Source organism: Oryctolagus cuniculus, chromosome 8 (assembly GCF_964237555.1).
Source record: "Oryctolagus cuniculus chromosome 8, mOryCun1.1, whole genome shotgun sequence".
Lineage (NCBI taxonomy): Eukaryota > Metazoa > Chordata > Mammalia > Lagomorpha > Leporidae > Oryctolagus > Oryctolagus cuniculus.
In genome coordinates, this window is record NC_091439.1 from 11,310,461 (window position 1) to 11,334,759 (window position 24,299).

At 39.9% G+C, this 24,299-nt stretch overlaps 1 protein-coding gene across 10 annotated transcripts in view; it reads left to right on the top strand.

Annotated features, from left to right (window-relative positions):
• The window catches only part of RBM46 (RNA binding motif protein 46), a 107,814-nt gene that overhangs the window by 2,646 nt on the left and 80,869 nt on the right, over positions 1-24,299 (top strand). For all 10 annotated transcript variants that reach the window (XM_051819968.2, XM_051819965.2, XM_051819963.2 and 7 more), the window contains exons 2-4: positions 13,094-13,255; positions 15,519-15,986; positions 16,362-17,144. In XM_051819968.2, the coding sequence (XP_051675928.1) occupies positions 13,105-13,255; positions 15,519-15,986; positions 16,362-17,144 (1,402 nt within the window). In that variant the 5' untranslated portion in view covers positions 13,094-13,104. The remainder of the gene's footprint in view (positions 1-13,093; positions 13,256-15,518; positions 15,987-16,361; positions 17,145-24,299) is intronic.

Consider the following 24,299-nt stretch of genomic DNA (forward strand, 5'->3'; position numbering starts at 1 on the left):
AAAGCAATATTTAAAATTTATTGCAAATTATTTTTTTGAAGATTTATTTATTTGCAAGGCAGAGTTATAGAGAGGGAGAGGCAGAGCAAGAGCAAGAGGTCTTCCATCTGCTGATTCACTCCCCAAATGGCCGCAAACCTGGCCGAAGCGAGGAGCAAGGGGCAGAAGCCAACAGCCAAGAGCTTTTTCACAGGGGTGCAGAGCCTAATCACTTAGCCATTTTCAATTTTCCCAGGTACATTAGCAGGGAGCTGGATTTGAAGTGGAGCAGCTGGGACTAAAACCAAGGCAGTGGCTGTATCTGCTATGCCACAGCACTGGCCTCCACAAATTATATTTTAAGTTGTTCAAGTTTTGAGTTGTTCTAAATTAAAACTTGCCCCTTAAGTATATGAAACATCTAGTACTTAAACTTTTTATATATTAAATATTTCTAGTAATAAAATACTTTTCTTTACTAGAAATGATTTGCAATAGAAAAACTGATCCATTTTGAGATAATTTTCAACTTCCACATCTACACATTTTTTATTAATCCTCATTTTTCAAACATTAATTTAGCACAGTACCTAAAATGAATTGCTGCTGAAGAATCCTACATTGACCCGGCAAGCATGGGCTTATTGTATCATTCTCAGTAAGGACTGAACTAATAAATCAGAAATTTCATGCAGGTAATTTAAGAGGTGCCATAAAGATTTAATGTGTCTTTATAAAATTCTTTTTTTTTTTTTTTTTTTACAGGCAGAGTGGACAGTGAGAGAGACAGAGAGAGAAAGGTCTTCCTTTTGCCGTTGGTTCACCCTCCAATGGCCGCCGCTGCAGCCGGCGCACCGCGCTGATCCGATGGCAGGAGCCAGGATCCAGGTGCTTTTCCTGGTCTCCCATGGGGTGCAGGGCCCAAGCACCTGGGCCATCCTCCACTGCACTCCCTGGCCATAGCAGAGAGCTGGCCTGGAAGAGGGGCAACCGGGACAGAATCCGGCGCCCCGACCGGGACTAGAACCCGGTGTGCTGGCGCCGCAAGGTGGAGGATTAGCCTATTGAGCCACGGCGCCGGCCCTTTATAAAATTCTTTTGGTATCTTAAAATTATTTCCAGTATTAAATTTGGTTTTTAAAAACTATAGTAAAATTTTACATAATATGTGCTTTCATAATTTTACAAATTTTCATAATTTGGAAGTTGAAGCTTCATTTAAGTGGTTTGAGTACAACTGAAACAAATTAGTGTAGATCAGCGATTTATTTTTATTTACTTTTGCCGCTAGTAGCATGCTTCTTATTTTTTTCAGCAATATGTTTTCTATTTCTGAAAGTCTGTACATTTACCATAATTTCTTTATCCAATTATCAGTTGAGGGGCATCTGGGTTGATTCCATATCTTGGCTGTCCTGAATTGAGCTGCATTGGGGGGGAGGGGTACAGACAGCTCTTTCACATGCTGATTTCTGTTTCAAATGGACATTTTGAGATTATAGCCCTTGCTCTTTTGTTGCGGATCCCTGTTTTTTCTTAATACTATTTGTTGAACGTTTAGTGTAGGGTTAACCTTATGAGTATTAATTAAGCTGAAAATATATCTTGTAAAAATAAAGAGTAGGAATGGGAGAGAGGAGAAGAAGGAGGGTTGGAGGGTGAGTAGGAGGAAGGGTAGGGTGGGAAGTATCACTGTGTTCCAAATCTGTGTTTATGAAATGCATGAAACTTGGATGCCTTAAAATTAATGAAGATATAGTTAGCATTTAAAGCTAAAAATATGTTGAAATTGATACTTTAATATCTATCTTGTGATTGGCTATGCTGACTTGCTGTTGTTCACTTCATAGCTCAGTGGGGCTTTTTTTCCTCATTCTCTTAAAATGTATTTATTTGAGAGGGAAGGAAGGGAGGGGAAGAAGAGCAAAAAACATATAAACAGAGAAAGAGAGCTTCCATCTGCTGGTTTACTTCCCAAATGTTTGCAGTGTTTGGGGCTGGGCTGGAGCCACAGCCAGGAGCAGGAAACAGGTTTCTCCCGTGGGTGGCAGGGTCTGCATTGGCAGGACTTGGAGCCTGGAATTGAACCTAAGCACTCTGATGTGGGGCTTGCACATCCTAAACACCCTTGTAACTGCTAGGCCATGTGTCTACCCTTCTTTTACTTTATTTTATTATTATTATTATTATTATTATTTGACAGGCAGAGTGGACAGTGAGAGAGAGAGACAGAGAGAAAGGTCTTCCTTTGCCGTTGGTTCACCCTCCAATGGCCGCCGCGGCCTGCGCGCTGCGGCCGGCACACCGCGCTGATCCGATGGCAGGAGCCAGGAGCCAGGTGCTTTTCCTGGTCTTCCATGCGGGTGCAGGGCCCAAGCACCTGGGCCATCCTCCACTGCACTCCCTGGCCACAGCAGAGGGCTGGCCTGGAAGAGGGGCAACCGGGACAGAATCCGGCGCCCCGACCAGGACTAGAACCTGGTGTGCCGGCGCCGCTAGGCGGAGGATTAGCCTAATGAGCCGCGGCGCCGGCCCTATTATTATTTTCGACAACTGAGCTAGGGAGCAATCAGTGAAAGTCTCGAATTAAAATTAAAGATTTATCCATGAAAGCTTAAGTTAAATATGGTACAATTTTTAATTAATCATTCTTAGTTTCTTTGTTTTTTAACATAAGCAATTTTATTTAAGATTTATTTATTTGTTTCAAAGTTGGAGTTACAGAGAGGCAGAAGCGGGGTGTGTGTGGGGGGGGTGTCTTCCATCCACTGGTTCACTACCCAGATGACTGCAAGGGCCAGAGCTGTGCAGTTCTGAAGCCTGGAGCCAGGAGTTTCTTCCAGGTCTCCCATGAGGGTGCAGAGGCCCAGGAACTTGGGCCTTCTTCCACTGCTTTCCCAGGCCACAGCAGAGAGCTGGATCAGAAATGGAGCAGCTGGGACTCGAATTGGTGCCCATATGGAATGCTGGCACTGCAGGAAGCAACTTCACCTGCTGTGCCACAGTGCTGGCCCCAACATAAGCAATTTATATCATTCTCCACCTCAAGACCCCTCCTTCTCTTCCTCAGCAGGGAAGAAAAAACACTTGAAGGACACTTTGGAATATAAATCCCCCACTAAAAGTGGTAGAGGCCTGATTGAGCCTGGAAGCCTCAGTTGATAAGTCAGCTCTCATAACTTACAGAACTGCTGTGCTTCCTTGCACATTTAGTTAATTCAGATTGACTCTGGACTACTCATATTTCAGAATATAGAAAAAGATACTGTAAACTTGTGTTAGATTTGATTATAACTCTCTGGCTCAAGTTTTTGAATTGTGGTTCTTTTACGGTTATACATTGGTTAAATTAATATGGTGTTAAACAAGATATTTTGAAGCTTTTCACTGTGAATTAAACGTGTATATGCTTTAGCTTTGTTTTGGAGCCTTTAAGAAACATTCTTTTCTAAAGACAGGATGGGATTGGTGACTCTCCAGTGTGTATTATACTTCTTTAATTTCCAGGTTTTTGTTTTTTAGAGATTTATTTATTTGAAAGGCAGAGTTACAGAGAGGGAGAGGCAGAGACAGAGGGAGAGAGTGAGAGAGAGAGAGAGAGGTATCTTACATCTGCTGGTTCACTCCCCAAGTGACCACAATGGCTGGGGCTGGGCCAGGCCTTAGCCAGGAGCCTGGAGCTGCATCCATGCGGGGGCAGGGGCTCAAGCACTGGAACTGTCTTCTGCTACTTTCCCAGGCACATTAGCAAGGAGCTGTATTGGAAATGGTGCAGCTGAGACTTGAACTGGTGCCCATGTAGGGTGCTGGCACTGCAGGGGCAGCTTTACCCACCACACCACAGCACTGTCCTCTGATTTCCAGTTTTTATAGTAATTTGATTTGGGTTTTCTTGAAATGTACAAAGCCTAGCATCTGCTTCTGTCTAGTTGTTCTGTAGTGTGAAGAATCTTTACTGTGCAGCGTGGCCTATTTCAACATTATACACTATGGAATCTTTAAAAATACAACCCCAGAGAAAATAATTAGCACAAAATACGTGTAAGGTAATTGTGAGGATAAGTTGAGTTGCAACAATTATATATTTGGAGATAGCTATAAGTTATAGTTTGAAAAGTCTTATTCATTGAATTCTACATTCTCCATGAAATGGGGGCAGTTGCCATACTTATCTACTGCTTTTGTAGTCAGGAGCTAGCGTTTATAAGGCAGCATAGTAGAGTCTCCATTTCTCTTCTCGATGCAGCACATTTGAAAAATATAAATCTCACACTTTTTGTTTGTCATATTTGATCTTTTGTGTAGAGGGTCAGTTTGATGGTCTGTGGGATGTTGAGATGATCAAAATGTGATTATCAATGTAATGCTTTTAAGAGGGAAGTATAATGATTTTTTTTTTCAGGTGCATTAGACATGAAACAGATTTTTGAGACCTATTTATTAATAGCTCCTGGAACAATGTTCTAAGGGATAGCAGTTTAGGAAATGTTAGGTTAAGAAACTGATCTTGTTTACCTGGAGAAGAGGAGAGCTATCTTTTTAATGCAGTGCAGTTATATGAGAGGTAGGTTTATTTTAGCCAGAAGGATAAAGTCAGGGTCAATATGTGAAAGTTAGAGGGAGCCAGAATGTAGTCCATTCTAAGGAGAAATTTTAAGGCTTATCTAAAGTTAAATTCTAGATAATAGTTTCTTGAAGAGTATAAGATGGAGGTCTGCTCTGCAGTCATAAAGCTGATGCAGATATTTGGTAGGGGGTGAATCAGATGATTTTCAAGGTCTCAAATCTGAAATTACTCATTTTAATGCAAGTTTTCCCAGAAGTTGTTAGGCTTTTCCAATGTAATAGGATTTTTGGTTTGTTTTAAATAATGGCATAATTTTCTAAAGGCATGAATAATTGATTAGGTGTTACAAGCTTATATAAAAAGCTGTTTTAATGAAAAAATCTGGATTCAGGTACTGGTGTTGCTATTTAAAGTTGTATGACTTCCAGCAACTTGCTTTACTTTTTAGAGATCTCAATTTTCAAAATGCACAGAAGAAGGGTAATATAAAGTAGGGGTTAGGAACCCCGCATTTGAGCTGACAGATCTCTGATTTGAGTATCTGCCTTAACAATTTATTAGTGCTATGACTTTGTCTGTCTTAGTCTTTGTTTTTAAAATGGAAAATAATAATACTTGTAGGGTTGTTGTAAAGGCTAAGTGATATTTTGTGTATAAAATGCCTATCGTGCATGGTGTTTAATGTATTTAATAAGTGCAGAAGTAAACAAAATTGAGTGTCTAGCATTAGGAAACTAAATACCAGAGTTGTTAAGTGATTTGTCAAAGATCTTTGGATTGAGAACTGAAATTCAGGTCTTCTCTCGGCCAGACCCATTATTTTTAGTTAAGTCATGATGTGTGTGTGTTTCATGCAGCATTCATGTCAAGTTGTCTACCTGGTGCCAGGGAAATCAAAGACTGGACCCTTCTTGTGGGACTTGAGGATGAGGTGGAGCTGGAGGTGTTGGATAGTCACAGCACTCTGAGAGGGCTTCTGTGATAGTGGTACTTACAGAGGAATGCCTCTGTAAGTGGAGTATAGCGCAGTTTTCGCGAGAATATTTCTGGGAAAGATCAAGAAAGTAGGGAGGGACTGTGAGAAAAGTCCGTGTAAAGGCTGGTCTACGAGAAAATGGCACATTTGACAATTTGCAGATAGGAAGGCATTGTTGTTGGCATATGATAAGAAGTGAATTGGAGAGAGAAGCTTTGTAGAGTCTGAATTCATATTTAAGGAACAGTGGAAGACCTCTGAAAGGTAAAGGGCTTTTCTATATTTAATACAAGTAGCACATATTTTTGCAATTCACAGAAAAGTGCGAAGTAAAGGATCCTTTGACTTCTTACTCCTACTCATTAGTAATAATTACTGTTAAATTTCCTGATTTTTGTATTCCTATATAAGCCTCTATGAATATGCATGTGTATTATCTTTTAAAAATGCACACACTATGGGTATGATAGTAAATATATTGTGTTTCAACTTGTTCTTACTTATTTCTTGAATATTTTCCCTATCAGTACACATAAATCTCTGATGTTAATAGTTGTAAAATATTCCGTTGTATAATTATGTAATAATTTTCTTTTTTAAAGATTTATTTTATTTATTTGAAAGGCAGAGTGAGTTAGAGGAAGAGATAGAGTGACCTTCCATTCACTGCTTCACTCTCCAAATGGCTGCAATGGCCAGGGCTGGGCCAGGCTGAAGCCAGGAGCTTCAGCCAGATCTCCCTCATAGGTGGAGGGGCCCAAGTACTTGGGCCACCTTCTGCTGCTTTCCCAGCCACATTAGCAGGGAGTTGGATTGGACATGGAGTAGCTGGTACTCGAACTGGCTCCCATATGGGATGCCGACATTGCAGGTGATGGCTTAACACGTTATGCCCAATGCTGGCCCCTATATAATGATTTTCTAATTAGTCCTCTGTTGATGGGTAACTAGTTACTTTCGAGATTGTTGCTCTTATATACAATAATTCAGTGAAAGTACTTGTACATCTATCTTTGTATACTTGTGCAACTATATCTAAAGGTTAAATTCTTAGTAATTAATCAGAGGATGTATATTTTAGATTTTTATAAATATTCTCAAGTTTTCATTTAAAGAGATAATCCAATTTAATGAATGTCTGACAACAGTGGATGGAGTTTTTTTTTTTTTTCCAAATTGTTGTGGTTTCCTCTAACAATTATTGAGTACCTACTGTGTGCCAGGCACTGTAGTGACTAGTAGGGGTGCTATTCAAAGCAGAAGTGGTGTCTACAGAGTTTGCACTGTAGGAAATCTCCAGGTGCTTTGTTTGGTCTGTACGATTTTGAGATTTTTTTTTACAGTTGAATTTCTAGATTATCAATATTGAGAGATTTACATAAAAATATCTAGATTTCTGACTAATCTTGAAAAATGGGAACACATGACATAACTGGGCAGGCTAGGTTTCCTTATGGTAACCATTTGCTAAAGGGGAGTAGCCAACTGCCCTTTTCAGATGGTATGTGGCATTTCTAGTTGACTACAGTTTATACCACTCATATCACTTTTAGGGTCTTATACTTGGCCCCTAACCATTTATTGCCAAACCTTGCAAAGTGTATAAGTTGGTTTTTTAGTAGATTTTAAAATTTATCATGTCCAAAATGAAATTTTGATCTTACCCTTAAAGTTGGTTCTACTCAGTTTACCCCGTCTTACTGCATAACCAAAACTTTGGTGTCACCCTTCATTTCTGTTTATCTCACAATCCATTTTCAGTATGTCAGAAAATTTTGGTAGCTATACCTTAAAAAACATATTTCAAATCAGACCACTTCCTATGCCTCCATCTCTGCTTTTCTGGTACATGCCACCATCATCTCTAACCTGGATTTTATTTGTTTTAAAAAGATTTATTTACTAATTTGAAAGGCAGACAGATAGCAGAGAGGTGGGTAGAAAGAGAGATCCACTTCCCATCCACAAGTTCACTCCACAGTAGCCGGGTTCTACCAGTATTAGGAGCTGGAAACTCTACCTTGGTCTCCCACATGGGTGGCAGGGGGACCCAGTAACTTGGGTCTTGGGCCATCTTCTGTTGCCTTTTCATGTGCACCTGCAGGAGGCTTGATCTGAATTGGAGCAGCTGAAATTTGAAACTGTACTACCAAAATGGGATGTTGGTGTTTCGAGCAGTGGCTCAACCTGCTGTGCCACAACACCAGGCCCTCATTGCGATTTTAGTAGTAGTCTTCCAGGTGGTCTCCCTGCTTGGCACTTTTTTTTTTTTCTTTTTTTAAAGATTTATTTATTTATTTGATAAGTCATAGTTAACAGTGAGATCGAGGGAGAGAGCTTCCATCTGCTGGTTCACTCCCCGAATAGCCACAGCAGCCAGGGCTGGGCCAAGCCGAAGCCAGGAGCTTCATCAAGGTCTCCCACGTGGGTGCAGGGGCCCAAGAATTTGGGTCATCTTCACTGCTTTCCTGGTTGTATAAGCAGGGAGCAGGATCGGAAGTGGAGCAGCTGGGACTCCAACCAGTGCTCATAATGGGATGCTGGCGACGTACATTGTTGCTTAACCTGTATGCCACAACACCAACTCCTCCCTGCATCTACCTTTGCACCACTACTACTAACTTCTCCACACAGCCCCAGATGATCCTTTTTATAATAATTATATTAGGCTTGTGTTTAGCATCTACAGTAACTCTTCTATAACTCAGAGTAACAGCGAAAGTCCATAAGCTGATTTAACAGGGCCTACAGGATACGACTGCTTGTTCCCTCGCTGACTGAATCTTCTACTGTTGTAGTTTCCCCTGGATTGACCCCGCTGGCTCCTTTGCTGTGCCTGGTATATGCCAGGCACACTTCTGTCTAAAGGACTTCGTCCTGCTGTTTACATTTATGTGGAAGGTTCATCCCAGATGGCTACAAGGGTAGATTGCCTAATTCTCGACTCCTTTCTCAATGGAGAGATATGCTGGCAGTCCCATTTAAAATCGCACTGTATGGTCTCCTGCCAACCTCCCACCTCCCTATGTGCCCTATTGCTATTCCTCCCCCTGCCATGTTACTCTTATCTTCTTATGTATTGGCTTATTTACTTGAGTTTAAAATACATTATTTCCTTCATTGAGTATATGCAATGCCAGAGATAAATTTTATATATTTTTTTTACTTACTCATGTCTCCCAGACAGTTGGTACTCAATAAATAACTTTTGAACAAATGAATGAATTTGAATTTGCTGTCACTGGTCTTCAGTTTGATTTTTTTTTACAGTTTTACCATATAATAGCACTGATAAATATATTTATAGTGCTAATATTCAAAGGACTATTTTTAGCACCTTAACCTTAATTCTCTCAGTCATTCTACCCTGTGAGACATAAAGTATTATTTAACACTTACTATAGACAAGCAAATGGTGGCATTTAGAGGTTAAATAGCTTGCCTAATGTCACAGCTTAGGAAAGGAAAGAAGAAAGGTTCAGATTTAAACAATCTGATGCCTGAATCTGTTCTTAAAAACAGCACTGTGCTTGCCTTTTTCTTTTTTATTTTAAGGAAAATTTGTTTTTTATCATATGTATTGCAGGTCACTTTTCCTTCTTTATAAATTTTTTTGAGTTTTACAGTATTTTTTGCCTTTAAATTATTTTTATGGAATATTTTAATATTTTTTGAGGTTTTTTGAGGGATGTATGTTTTAGAAGAGCCTTCTTGATTCTAAGATTTTAGAACTGTACTCATTTTCCTTTAGATTTTATTGGAAGTAGAAGTTTTGAGGTAAGAAGATGTATATATTGTATAGCATCATGGAGATTTTCTTTGTAGGGGACAAGATTAAAAGCAGGTACAGGCCGGCGCCATGGCTCAATAGGCTAATCCTCCCCCCTGCGGCGCCGGCACACCGAGTTCTAGTCTCAGTCTGGGTGCCGGATTTCTGTCCTGGTTGCCCCTCTTCCAGGCCAGCTCTCTGCTGTGGCCCAGGAGACCAGGCTGAAGCACCTGGCTCCTGGCTTCGGATCAGCGCAGTGCGCCGGCGGCCATTGGAGGGTGAAACAACGGCAAAAAGGCAAAAGGAAGATCTTTCTCTCTGTCTCTCTCTCACTGTCCACTCTGCCTGTCAAAAAAACAAACAAACCAACCCCCCAAAAAAACAGGTAAAACATTTACTAACCTAGACTGAGTCAAGAAAGACATGGGACACAGGCTGGGGGTGGAGGGTGGGCAGGAAAAGACTGATTTCAAGAAACATTTAGATAAAATTTGTAGGACTTTGTGGCTGACTAGCTCTGAGTCCAAGGACTCAGGATACTTCCCCAGGTTTCTGGTTTGTAACTTTGGAAGAAAAGGAGTAGGTTTGTTAGGGTGCCATCTATGGGTTGAATGGATGAATTGAGATAAGGTAATGACTGAATTTCTGATATGCTGAATTCAAGATGCCTAACAAACATTCAGCACTTAGGAAGTTTGGTAAATGAATCTTGGTGTAAGAAAGAAAACTAGGGGATGCTAGGTTTAGGGAAGTGAGGTAGATGGAGGTAGGAACTCAGGGTGCATGAGGTAGCTAAGATTGTTTCATTATTACTCAATCGTATTCAATATAATATGGCTCAGATGCCACTTTAAAGACTGAAAGTGTGTGTTTATGTATGGTATATGATGATATAGGTATTTATATCTCAGAAACATTCAAAATCTTCAAAACCAGGAAGGACTTGGAAGTGCCTTCATTTAGCTGCATCAATTTATATTTTCTGAAAATTTCTTCATGTGAAAGTCAACTTGGGAGATTCCTACTTTTCTAGAGACTTCCATATAACACAGTGGCGGGGCCGGCGCCGTGGCTCAATAGGCTAATCCTCCACCTTGCGGCGCCGGCACACCGGGTTCTAGTCCCGGTTGGGGCGCCGGATTCTGTCCCGGTTGCCCCTCTTCCAGGCCAGCTCTCTGCTGTGGCCAGGGAGTGCAGTGGAGGATGCCCCAGGTGCTTGGGCCCTGCACCCCATGGGAGACCAGGAAAAGCACCTGGATCCTGGCTCCTGCCATCGGATCAGCGCGGTGCGCCGGCTGCAGCGGCGGCCATTGGAGGGTGAACCAATGGCAAAGGAAGACCTTTCTCTCTCTGTCTCTCTCTCTCACTGTCCACTCTGCCTGTCAAAAAAAAAAAAAATAAATTTAAAAAAAAAAAAAAAAAAAAAAAACACAGTGGCGGAAGACATGTGCCAAAGCAAATTTCTTGGCAGGAGGGGATATTTGTGATCAAGCAGTTCTGTCTGTGCCACTTCCTGGCTCTGTGATGTTGGGTGGCATAGTTTCTCTTCATAAAATTAAGTTTCTTTAGGTCACTAAAATGGGAATAATATTTTTAAGCAAGATTGATACTGTATTCCAGTAGTTATAGAGCTTAGACATAATAGGTAAAATTGTCCTGCCATTTATAATAGACCTGTAAAGCAAGTGAACTTCTTATGATCATTATTCTTCAAGGTGTCAGTTTTCTTTTAAAGTCCATTACTCTTAAAAATTTAAATAACTGGATTTAGAGCTCCAGTTAGTTACTTGCAGATGTTTAATGATTCTAAAAGTCACAATGTATGCCTAAAAACTGGTGTATGTGACTAAAAATTCCATATGAAGGCCCAAAAAGTGAATCTTACAGATCTTTATTATCCGTTAAGTGATTTATGATTCATAAAATCTCTTTGAGATAGACTTTGTTACTATGCGCAAATCATAGATGAGGAGTTGGAGGTACAGGTTAGCTATGTAATTTGCTCATATATACAAAGTTGGTAGGTAAAAGGAAAGGATTTAAATCCAGGCAGTTGGCTCCAGAGCCACCATGTTGTACTCAGAACTCAGGCAGGTACTGCAGTGCCATTTCACTTGCCTGGAGCAGTGATTCTTTCTGCTGCCACTCCCACAGAGAACCCACTGCAGAGACGCTGATACTCTTCCCTGGGCGTGTGTCTATCATCCCACCTTTGAGAGTATCAAGATGTTTCTGAAAAGGACATGCTGCCCGTGGCCAGTGTAGCTGCAGAAAAAAATGAGTGTGTGTTGGTGTCTGGTATTTATCAAAACTGGCCTTTATTTAATCCTTATGGAATGTCAACAAGTCTTTTACACACACACTTTTCATTTAATCTTGACAGCATCCTGTGATAAAATTCTATTGGTACACCCATTTTCAAATGAAGAGGCTACTCTGTAAAGAAATTGATTATGTCAATTGGTTGCCTAGCCAGGAAGTCTAAAATTGAAGTATTGTGGCTCAAATTATCATACCTTTAAAAATAGTGGCTACAGTGACTTGGTTTTTTATTTACAATAAGAAGACTATTGAAAGGCAAATAGCTTCCCTAGTATTTTCTCTATACTGTGAATTTTAATTTTTATATTCATTCATGATAATACTAAATGAGAGAGAGGAAGCGATGAATCACTGCATTGCTCTTTAGAAGAAAAAACCCTGAAAGATACGGTAATTAAGGTCATTTAAAAAATTAAACTATAGTTTTTAAAAAGGTTAATTAATTTATTTATTTATTTGAAAAGCAGAGAGAGATGAAGGTGGAGATCTTTCATTTATTGGTTCATTTCCCAAAAGACCACAACAGCCAGGTCTGAGCCAGGCTGAAGTCAGAAGGCAGGAATTCTGTCCTGGTCTGCCACATTAGTGGCAGAGGTCCAAACATCTTTTGCCTTCCTAGGCACGTTAGCAGGGAGCTGAACTGGAAACACGGACAAGACTTGCAGCTAGCACTCAGATACGGGATGCCGGCATCACAAGTGGCATTTTAACCCTCCTGTACCATACATAACACTGGCCTGTAAACTACGTATTTATACTTGCATACAGTGGTCACAGGAGATCTCTGCTCCTCACCCTGAGTTCCTGCTAATCTACTGATGGAAGTTTCTTAAGTTACTGCTAGTTGGAAATGACAGTAGCTCCTGTTTTCTGCTAGGATGAAGATGTTCCTTGCTCTCTTTGGTAACTTCTTTCAGTAGATGGAAACAGACTGATTTGAATTTCTGTCTAATTGTTCCAAGCATCTGCTTGATATCTGATAACTGGTGAAACTGTTGAGGATTGCTTAGGTTATGAGTGGTACTACCAATAGACGAAATGTATCTGACAGGTCACAGGAAAATCCAGTTTGTCTGTATGGAAAATGATTGAATCCTTGGGTCCAGAGATTGGCAGTGATCTTGTATTCATTGATGGTGGTGTGTGTGTGTGTGTGTGTGTATTACATATATATATATATTCTCTCTGCTTTCTTTTGTCTTCTCTTTGATTTACTTCTGTTTTCCCATTCTTTGTTCTTTTTTCTTTTTCACTTTTGCCTTCCTTTATTGTAGCCCAGGTCTTCTAAAGCTCCTGCTTAATTGATCAGTGACACTAGGAGTCCAATTTGTGCTTTGGGGAAAAATTTTGGGGAGGACATGAAGGGTAATCAAACATGGCAACCACAACTGTTCTTGATTTCTTGCAACTCAAGAGAAATGCTTCATAGACTCCTAGTGCTCCAGATTGTAACTTTCAAACACTGTTAACCTTGTTGTAGGAACTACAACCATGAATGAAGAAAATATAGATGGAACAAATGGATGTAGTAAAGTTCGAACTGGTACTCAGAATGAAGCAGCATTACTTGCCTTGATGGAAAAGACTGGTTACAACATGGTTCAAGAAAATGGGCAAAGGAAATTTGGTGGTCCTCCTCCAGGTGTGAATTTGTTTGTGCTCTTTTAAATTCAGTCTTTAATGCAGTGATGTAGATTGGTTGCATCTCCCCAAAAGTATCCCAAACAGTAGTTTTTCTCTTTTATCTGCTTTAAGATCTCAGCAATTATTTTTACTGTTTTGAAGGGCATGAGGTAGATTGTAAATATTATACATGTCTTACCCTTAAATTTTTTCAACTCTGCTCTTTTTTTTTTTTTAAAGATTTTATTTATTTGACAGGAAGAGTTACAGAGAGAGAGAGAGAGAGAAAGGTCTTCCTTCCATTGGTTCACTCCCCAAATGGCTGCTATGGCTGGCGCTGTGCCAATCTGAAGCCAGGAGCCAGGTGCTTCCTCCTGGTCTCCCATGCGGGTGCAGGGCCCAAGCACTTGGGCCATCCTCCACTGCCCTCCTGGACCACAGCAGAGAGCTGGCCTGGAAGAGGAGCAACCGGGACTAGAACCCGGCGCCCATATGGGATGCCGGCACCTCAGGCGGAGGATTAACCTAGTGCGCCATGGCGCCGGCCCCTCAACCCTGCTCTTTTTTTTTAAAACAATATTTACTTATTTGAGAAGCAGAGTTGGGGGGGGGGAGAGAGAGAGAGAGAGATCAGTCTTCTATTTACTGGTTCAATCCTCAAATGTTTGCAGTGGTGGGGCTGGCCAGGCTGGGCTAGGCTGAAGCTAGGAGCCAAGAACTCCATCTGAGTCTTTCACGTGGATAGCAGGGGTCCAAGTGCTTGGACACACATTAATGGGGAGCCTGATCAGAAGTGGAGCAGCCGGGATCTGAACCAGTGCTCATACAAGATGCTGGTGTCATAGGTGGTGCTTAACCTGTTGCACTCAGTACTGCCTCCCCCAGCTTCACATTTTTGTTTTTAAAGATTTTATTTATTCATTTGAGAGGTAGAAGTTACAGACAATGGGTGGCAGAGAGAGAGAAAAAAGTCTTTTCTTCTGTTGATTCACTCCCCAGTGGCCCTAACGGCCAAAGCTGTGCCTGTCCAAAGCCAGGAGCCAGGTACTTCTTCTTGGTCTCCCACGTGGGTGCAGGAGCCCAAGGACTTGGCCATCTTCTACTGCTTTCCCAGGCCACAGCAGAGAGCTGGATTGGAAGTGGAGCAGCTGGAACTAGAACCAGTGCCCATATGGGATGCTAGCACCACAGAAAATTAACCTACTGCACCACAGTGCCGGCCCCAGCTTCACTTTTGATTTAAGAAGCAGTTGAGAAAGAAATTGGGTTGGGTTGGGAAAGAAATCAAAATTGGGGTAGTGGGGGGAAAAGGATAATCTAGATATTAAAAAGAAGGTCATTTGGGGAGGAATTTGAAAGAATGGTGAATCAAAGAGTAGTGTTTATACTAATAAGCCAGATCCAAACAGTAAGCATATACATATGGTATTTTACCTTTTTGCCAATAGCCAGTAAAATTCCTTTGCTCAAAACCCTCCAATTACCTTTATAATTATTAAAATACAGCTCTTGGTTCTAGTTACCTTGATGGCTATATCACTTTCATCCTCAAATACATCCTTCTGCCGTATACTCATACTCCATGTTGATCTAACTTACACAGCCTTTGCTTTTTGTTTTCTGAATGCATTTGTTCTAATAACCCTCAATATTCATTCCCTCATAATTCAGGTCTCTGCTTCAGCCTTTTTTTTTTTTTTTTAATTTATTTGACAGGTAGAGTTATAGACAGAGAGAGAGAAAGGTCTTCCTTCTATTGGTTCACTCCCCAAATGGCCACTATGGCCAGCGCTGTTGCTGATCTGAAGCCAGGAGCCAGGTGCTTCCTCCTGGTCTCCCATGCAGGTGCAGGAGCCCAAGCACTTGGGCCATCCTCCACTGCCTTCCTGGACCACAGCAGAGAGCTGGCCTGGAAGAGAAGCAACCGGGACTAGAACCCGGCGCCCATATGGGATACCGGCGCCTCAGGTGGAGGATTAACGAAGTGAGCCAAAGGGCCGGCCTCCTTTGCTTGAGCTTGAGATCAAAGCTTTACCTGTTTAAGATAATACCCCTGTATAGTTTGATTTTTCTTCTTAGTGCTTAGCACTCACATCTTTTCTCCCTTCTCTATTGATTATAAGCTTCATGAAAGAAAGCTTTATTTTGTTCACTGTTATGTCCCCAACACATAGAAAACTGCATGGCATTTAGGAAACTCACAGAAAATTTGTTGAATGAATAAATGATTGAATAGTGAATATAAAAATCTTATGATTATGCATGTTATTTTTGTCTTTCAGGTTGGGAAGGTCCACCTCCACCTAGGGGCTGTGAAGTTTTTGTGGGAAAAATACCTCGTGATATGTATGAAGATGAGTTAGTTCCTGTATTTGAAAGAGCTGGAAAGATATATGAATTTCGACTTATGATGGAATTTAGTGGTGAAAATCGAGGTTATGCTTTTGTGATGTACACTACAAAAGAAGAAGCCCAGTTAGCCATTAGAATTCTTAATAATTATGAAATTAGACCAGGGAAGTTTATTGGTGTATGTGTAAGTTTGGATAATTGCAGATTATTTATTGGAGCTATTCCCAAGGAAAAGAAGAAAGAAGAAATTTTGGATGAAATGAAGAAAGTTACAGAAGGAGTTGTAGATGTCATTGTATATCCAAGTGCAACTGATAAGACCAAAAATCGTGGTTTTGCATTTGTTGAATATGAATCTCACAGAGCTGCTGCCATGGCTAGGAGAAAACTAATTCCAGGTAAACTTACTGTTTTAAAAAGTATTTTTCCAAGGAAAAATGACACTTTATAATCAGTATTATCATGGTATATTCCTAAAGAAGCACGGTTTAAGGAAGTAAATCACATAATTCTAAAACAACAAATTGTTTCTATAAAATGAATTATATTTATGATCATTTACTTAATGCATATACTTTAACTTGGCCATTAATTTAATAAAAATCCAAAGCGCAAAACTTAATTCTTCTAACAAGAATCTGTTGACTTTTAAAGTCCACCACAAATTCTGATTAGATTTGCTTATTAATAAGAACTTTCTTCTTTGTACTTAATATTTTTACTTTTCATTCCCTGTTTGACTTCTTTTCAAATTACTGTATTCTTTTTCACAGGAACATTCCAGCTGTGGGGCCACACCATTCAGGTGGACTGGGCTGATCCAGAGAAAGAGGTTGATGAGGAAACCATGCAGAGAGTTAAAGTTCTCTATGTAAGAAATTTAATGATCTCAACTACAGAGGAAACAATTAAAGCAGAATTCAATAAATTCAAGCCTGGTGCTGTTGAGCGAGTAAAGAAACTTAGAGATTATGCTTTTGTTCACTTTTTCAACCGAGAAGATGCAGTGGCTGCTATGTCTGTTATGAATGGCAAATGCATTGATGGAGCAAGCATTGAGGTAACACTGGCAAAACCAGTAAATAAGGAAAACACTTGGAGACAACATCTTAATGGTCAGATTAGCCCCAATTCTGAAAACCTGATTGTGTTTGCTAACAAAGAAGAAAGCCACCCTAAAACTCTAGGCAAGCCACCGACTCTTCCTACTCGTCTTAATGGTCAGCATAGCCCAAGCCCACCTGAAATTGAAAGATGCACTTACCCTTTCTTTCCTGGAACAAAGCTTACTCCAATTAGTATGTATTCTTTAAAATCCAATCATTTTAATTCTGCAGTAATGCATTTGGATTATTACTGCAACAAAAATAATTGGGCACCACCGGAATATTATTTGTATTCAACAACAAGTCAGGATGGAAAAGTACTCTTGGTTTATAAAATAGTTATTCCTGCTATTGCAAATGGATCCCAGAGTTACTTCATGCCAGACAAACTGTGTACTACATTAGAAGATGCAAAGGAACTGGCAGCCCAGTTTACACTGCTTCATTTGGGTAAGTTCAAAAATACTTTAAATATTCTTGTAAAATATTAAATTAAGAACTATTAGAGATTATTTATGCATTCATTTATTTTTAATCCAATGTTAATGGTAAGTATCAATTTTTTATTTCAATTTTATGAATTCATGTTAAACTTTTTTGAAACTTGCCTGTTACATAGTCTTATACATTTAGCTTTTTTAAGCATAACTTACCTAAGGTTAATTTGGTTTTGATTTACTATAGAATACATGATTCTATTTTATTGTTTCTATAGTGACTTTGATTGAAAATAAAATTTTCTGTGTAAATCACTGGTTTTGTTACTTAAACCAGTTAACTGTGTCTCTGCATCTTTGGTGAAGTCTACACAATGTTTTTTTTTTTTTAAAGCAGAAATAGGGAGTTGATGAAATCAAAGACATTTCAGGTGGGTCATGTGTAGACATAGCCTTATGCTCACTAATCTGGAAATTTATCATTATTACTCTTGAAAGACAAAAAGCATCATTAGGAGACGTTTGTGATCTTTCTCTAATTTCATCTTTTTAAAAAAGTTTTTTTCTGAAACATTTGAATAATTAAGAAAGGCTTTGGGCTATCAAAATATATTAACTAAATACTAGACATTTTATTTTTTTCTCTCTTTTAAAAAGATAAGTTTGTTTATTTGAAAGGCAGAAAGCACATGTGAGAGAGCATGAGTGGCTCCCAGTTGCTGATTCACTCCCAGATGCCTACATTGGCTCAACTGGGGCCAAAGCTAGGAGCCAGGAACCCAACCAGCTGCTCTAGGAGACTAGGACATCCTGAAGAGCACCTTAGCTGATAGGGCAAATGCCTGCCCCGATATTAGACATTTTAAAGGAAAATAAAGTACATCACTCTGGTATTTTCTTCCTCTTTTTTATGAGTATGTTAGCCTTTCCCTTCCCTCTGTCACTTTCTTTCTCTCTCTGCCCCACTCCTGTAATTTGAGAGAACAAGAGAGAGTGATCATGTTTCATCTGCTGCTGCTTTTACCAAACAGCCTGGGTTTACTGAGGTTGAAGCCAGGTGTCCCATGTGTGTGACAGGAACTCAACCACTTGAGCTGTCACCACTGCCTTTCCAGGGGTCTGCATTAGCAGGAGGCAGACATTGAACCCAGATACTCTGACATGAGATGCAGGTGTCTTAACTAGCATTTCAACTGCTAGGCCAAATACTTACCCTAGCTTGTGTTCCAAATGAATTTATTAGAAGAGCAGTGGTTTCTTAAGACTTGACAACAAAGGGGAAATTGTCTTATACTAATAAATATATTGTTTCTCGATATTAATTGTCAAACTTCTAACATGCAATTTATCTTTTCTATGGTTGTAGAACCATGGTACTGTAAAATCTATTTAAAATTGGTATTCTCACCTTTGTTTAAGAGATGGCAATCAAAAAAGAAAGATGTTATCAAAAGGGAGGATAATCTGTATGCATTGTATAGACTTCCTATCTATCATAGCTACTCATATGTTAACGTGAATATTCTTAGGAGATTGTAATTTGGAGACCTCATCAAAATTTTAGGAATGAAGGTAGGGCCCTTTCAAAGAAACTTTTCACTGTGTTCTTCAATTATTTATTGGTGGTATTTGGGAATTTAATCATCTAAATGAAGAAATTATAAGGTTTGTTTTCTGTCAGTGAACAAAATAGAAGCTCCATTTTTCTTCTACTAAGACCATCTAAGTTAAAATTTAAACTAGGGGGATAGGAAGTAATTTAAATTAGAGTTCTCAGAGAAAAATAGATTAGAATATTCTTTTGGAATGGATTAAGTATTAGTTGCTGAGCAAAGTTTTCCCCAGATACTTGTGTCTGATCTACTGTGGTAATACTGAAACATTTTTTTATTTCTATACCTACTCATTTCCTTATAAATGTAACTTAAACTTCTTTTTTTCCTCCAATAAAACCTTTTATTTAAGGAGTACAAATTTCATAAGTACAACTTGAGGAAGTTAGTGATTCTTCCCTCTATACCTGCCTTCCCACCCTGACTCCCACCCCATCTCCTCCTCCCTCTCCCATTTCCCATTCCATTCTCCCTTAAGATTCATTTTCAGTTAACTTTATGCATAGAAAGCCAGCTCTATAACTAAAGATTTCATCAATTTGCACACAAACACACAAAACTGAGAACAAGTTTTACAGTTATTTCTTATAATACAATTCATTGAACAGAGGTCCTGCATGGGAAGTAAGTGCACAGTGACTCCTTTTGTTAATTTAACAATTAACACTTTTGGGGCCAGTACTGTGGCATAGTGGGTAAAGCCGATGCCTGCAGTTCTGGCATCCTATGTGGGCGTTGGTTCAAGTACCTGCTGCTCCACTTCCGATCCAGCTCTGTGCTATGGCCCAGGAAAGCAGTAGAAGATGATCCAAGTCCTTGGGCCCCTGCACCCACGTGGGAGACCCAGAGGAAGCTCCTGGCTCCTGGCTTCAGATTGGTGCAGTGGACAGTTGGGGAGTAAACCAGTGGATGAAAGACCCCCCCCCCCCCCCCCCCCGCCGCCTCTCCTTCTCTCTGTGTAACTCTGACTTTCAAATAAATAAATCTTTAAAAAAAAACCAATTAACAGTCTTACGTATGACGTCAGTGATCACACAAGGCTCTTGATAAGGCTGTGGAGGACTTTTGAATCCACAATCTCTGTCAGTATTTAGACAGTGCTGTAAGTGAAGTGGAAGTTCGTTCCTCCATCAGAAAAGTACATCCTTTGATAGCCCCTTCTTTCCACTGGGGTTCTTAGAGAGATTCTTCATGTAGGACATTTTTTGCCACAGTGTCTTGGCTTTCCATGCCTGAAATGCTCTCATGGGCTTTTCAGCCAGACTAGAATGTCTTAGGGCTGATTCTGAGGTCAGAGTGCTATTTAAAGCAATTGTCATTCTATGAGTCTGCTGTGTGGACTTCTTCCCATGTTGGAACATTCTCTTCTTTTTAATTCTCTCTATTATTGTCAGACACTTGATCCTATTTATATACTTTAATACTTAATTCTATCTATATGATCACTTTAACACTTGATATGATACCTTAAATACTTAAGATGGCATTTTTACCATCTAGCTTAATGGGATTTGGGGTCTCATGGCAAGTTTTTAATCTGTACCCTTAGAAGTAAGTCCATAGGAATGTATGCAGAACTATACAGCTTTACAGTTACGAACCTCCTATTCTCTCTCTTATTCCCACTCTTATTTTTTACTGAGATCAACTTCAGTTGACTTCGTACACATATGATTAACTCTTTGTTAAGTAAAGAGTTCAACAAATAGTATTAAGGGAAAAAAAAAAACTGTTCCTTGACAGTTGAGACAAGGACTATTCAAGTCATTGCTTCTCAAAGTGTCAATTTTACTTTTACAGATTTTCTTTTAGGTGCTCTATTAGTTATCACAGATCAGGGAGACCATATGGTATTTCTCCATTTGGGATTGGCCTATTTTACTAAGTATGATGTTTTTCCAGATTCATCCATTTTTGTTGCAAATGACCAGATTTCATTTTTTTTTTAACTGCTATGCAGTATTCCATAGTGTACACGTCCCATAGTTTCTTTATCCAATCTATGGTTGACATTTAGGTTGATTCCATGTCTCAGCTATTGTGCATTGAGCTGCAATAAACATGTGGGTGATATAACTCTATTATTTGTTGATTTTACTTCCCTTGGGTAAATTCCCAGAAGTGGGATGGCTGGGTCATGTGATAGGTCTATATTCAGATTTTTGAGGTATCTCCATACTGTCTTCCATAGTGGTTTTACCAGTTTACATTCCCGTTAACAGTGGATTAGGGTACATTTTGCTTCACATCCTCACCAGCATTTGTTGTTTGTTGATTTCTGTATGAAAGCCATTCTGACTGGGGTGAGGTGAAATCTCATTGTGATTTTGATTTACAGTTCCATGATGGCTAGTGATTCTGAGCATTTTTTCATGTGTCTGTTGGCCATTTGGATTTCCTCTTTTGAAAAATGTCTAAGTCTTCTGTTCATTTCATAACTGGGTTATTTGTTTTGTTGTTGTGGAGTTTCTTGGTCTCTCTATATATTTTGGTTATTAATCCTTTAACAGTTGCATAGTTGGCAAATAATTTCTCCCATTCTGTTGGTTGCCTCTTCATTTTCATGAGTGTTTCTTTACAATACAGAAGCTTCTCAATTTGATGTAATCCCAGTTATTAATTTCTTTCTTTTTTTAACTTTTATTTAATGAATATAAATTTCCAAAGTACAGAATCTTGATTACAATGACTTCCCCCCCATAACGTCCCTCCAACCCACAACCCTCCCCTTATCCACTCCCTCTCCCCTTCCATTCACATCAAGATTCATTTTCGATTCTCTTTATATACAGAAGATCAGTTTAGCATACGTTAAGTAAAGATTTCAACAGTTTGCTCCCACACAGAAACATAAAGTGAAAAATACTGTTTGAGTACTAGTTATAGCATTAAATCTCAATGTACAGCACACTAAGGACAAAGATCCTACATGAGGAGTAAGTGCACAGTGACTCCTGTTGTTGACTTAACAAATTGACACTCTTGTTTATGGCATCAGTAATCACCCTAGGCTCTTGTCATGAGCTGCCAAGGCTATGGAAGCCCCCTGAGTTCACTGACTCTGATCATATTTAGACAAGGCCATGGTCAAAGTGGAAGTTCTCTCCTCCCTTCAGAGAAAGGTACCTCCTTCTTTGATGACCCATTCTTTCCACTGGGATCTCACTCGTGGAGATCTTTCATTTAGGTTTTTTTTTCCCCCAGAGTGTCTTGGTTTTCCATGCCTGAAATACTCTCATGGGCATTTCAGCCAGATCCGCATGCCTTAAGGGCTGATTATGAGGCCAGAGTGCTGTTAGGACATTTGCCATTCTATGGGTCTGCTGTGTATCTCACTTCCCATGTTGGATCATTCTCTCCCTTTTTGATTCTATCAGCTAGTATTTGCAGACACTATTCTTGTTTATGTGATCCCTTTGGTTCTTAGTCCTATCATTATGATCAATTGTGAACAGAAATTGATCACTGGGACTAGTGAGATGGCATTGGTACATGCCACCTTGATGGGATTGAATTCGAATCCCCTGGTATGTTTCTAACTCTACTGTTTGAGGTAAGTCAGCTTGAGCATGTCCCGAATTGCACATCTCTTCCCTCTCTTATTCCCACTCTTATATTTAACAGCAATCACTTTTCAGTTAAGTTTCAGCACTTAAGAAGAATTGTGTATTGATTACAGTATTCAACCAAAAGTATTAAGTAGAACAAACAAAAAAATACTAAGAGGGATAACATATTAAGCTGGTCATCAACAGTCAGGGTGAGGGCTGATCAAGTCACCGTTTCTCATAGTGTTCATTTCACTTTAACAGGTTTCCTTTTTGGTGCTTAGTTGTCACCTATCAAGGAGAACAAGTGGTATTTGTCCCTTTGGGATTGGCTTATTTCACTCAGCATAATGTTTTCCAAATTCCTAACAGGGATCACTTTTCAGTTAAAATTTAAACACCTAAGAATAATTGTGTGTTAATTACAGAGTTCAACCAAAGGTACTAGAACAAAAAAAAAAAATACTAAAATGGATAAAGTATTACATTGTACATCAACCATCAGGACAAGAGCTGATCAAGTCACTGTTTCTCACAGTGTCCATTTCACTTCAACAAGTTTCCACCAAAGGGGAAACCAGTTGTTAATTTCATCTTTGATTGCCTGTGCCTCTAGGGTCTTTTCCAAGAACTCTCTGCCTGTGCCAGTGTTTTGCGGGATTTCTCCAATGTTCTCTATTTTCTGGTATCAGGTCATAGATTTAGGCCGTTCATCCATTCTGAGTGGATTTTTGGTCTTGCTTTATACTTCTGCATGTGGACATCCAGTTTTCCCAGCACCATTTGTAGAAGGGACTGTCCTTGCTCCAGGAATTGTTTTTAGCTCCTTGGTCAAATATAAGTTGGTTGTAGATACTTGGAGTGATTTTTGACATTTCTATTCTGTTCCATTGGTCTTTCCATCTCTTTTTGTACCAGTACCAGGCTGCTTGCTTATAACTGCATTGCAGTATGCCTTGAAATCTGGTACTGTGATACCTCCAGCTTTGTTTTTGTTGTGTAAGATTGTTTTAGCTTTTGGAGGGCTCCTGTGTTTCCATATGAATTTCAGCATCATTTTTTCTAGATCTGAGAAGAATGTCTTTGCTATTTTGATTGGTATTGCATTGAATCTAAATTGCTTTTGGAAGAATGGACATTTTGATATTTACTCCTCTAATCCATGAACATGGAAGGTTTTCCATTTCTTTGTATCTTCTATTTCTTTCTTTAATGTTTTGTAATTCTCATCATAGAGGTCCTTTGACTGAGGTCCTTTTCACTATCAGTTTTCTTACTTTTGATTCCCAGGGGATCTGCCCAGCTTATAAACAATAGGGATCCTTTCCATCCCAGACTCCAGCCCCTATGGTTAGGTGGAAAGACCCCTTAACAGGAGAATGGAAGGGAGCACACCCTCTGCTAACCAAGGGTCGAGGATATGCTTGTGTCTTTCCAGAGAATGCAAGACAGCCCATTTGGGTACCAGCCAGAAACAAACCAGCCTGCAGCTGACAGCCAGCCAGAACCAACTGAACAAGACTGAGAGTCCTCCTTGTTAGCGGTGCACCTTCCCTATCATCCTACCCTGAGAAACTGCCCTTAGCCACATCCGTAACTGTTTTATACCCCTTGAGTGGCTCTGGTCAGCCTCTCAAATGGCCCACAGCCTTTGTGTGGTCATGCCATTCCTGATTACCATTGTTCCTTCTTCCTACCCCTATCTGAGCAAGCACTCCTGTGGTCTCTGGTTTTGAGCGCTGGTTAGTCAATGACGGGTAAGATCCCCTGGGGGACAACCTAAGACAGGCACAGCTGCATACGGAGACCACATGGAAATGGGGTCAACAATGGTATGGCCAAGAATCATGCCCCCCGTTGCTCAAAAATAAATGAAAAGGGGGAAACATGGAATGAGAAGGCCGTGCCAAGATGGCCGGTGGCAACAGAAACTGCCTGGCAGCAGGCTGTGATTGGATGGTTTTGGAAACCACGTGACAGTGGAGCCTGCCTAGCAACAGGCTGTGA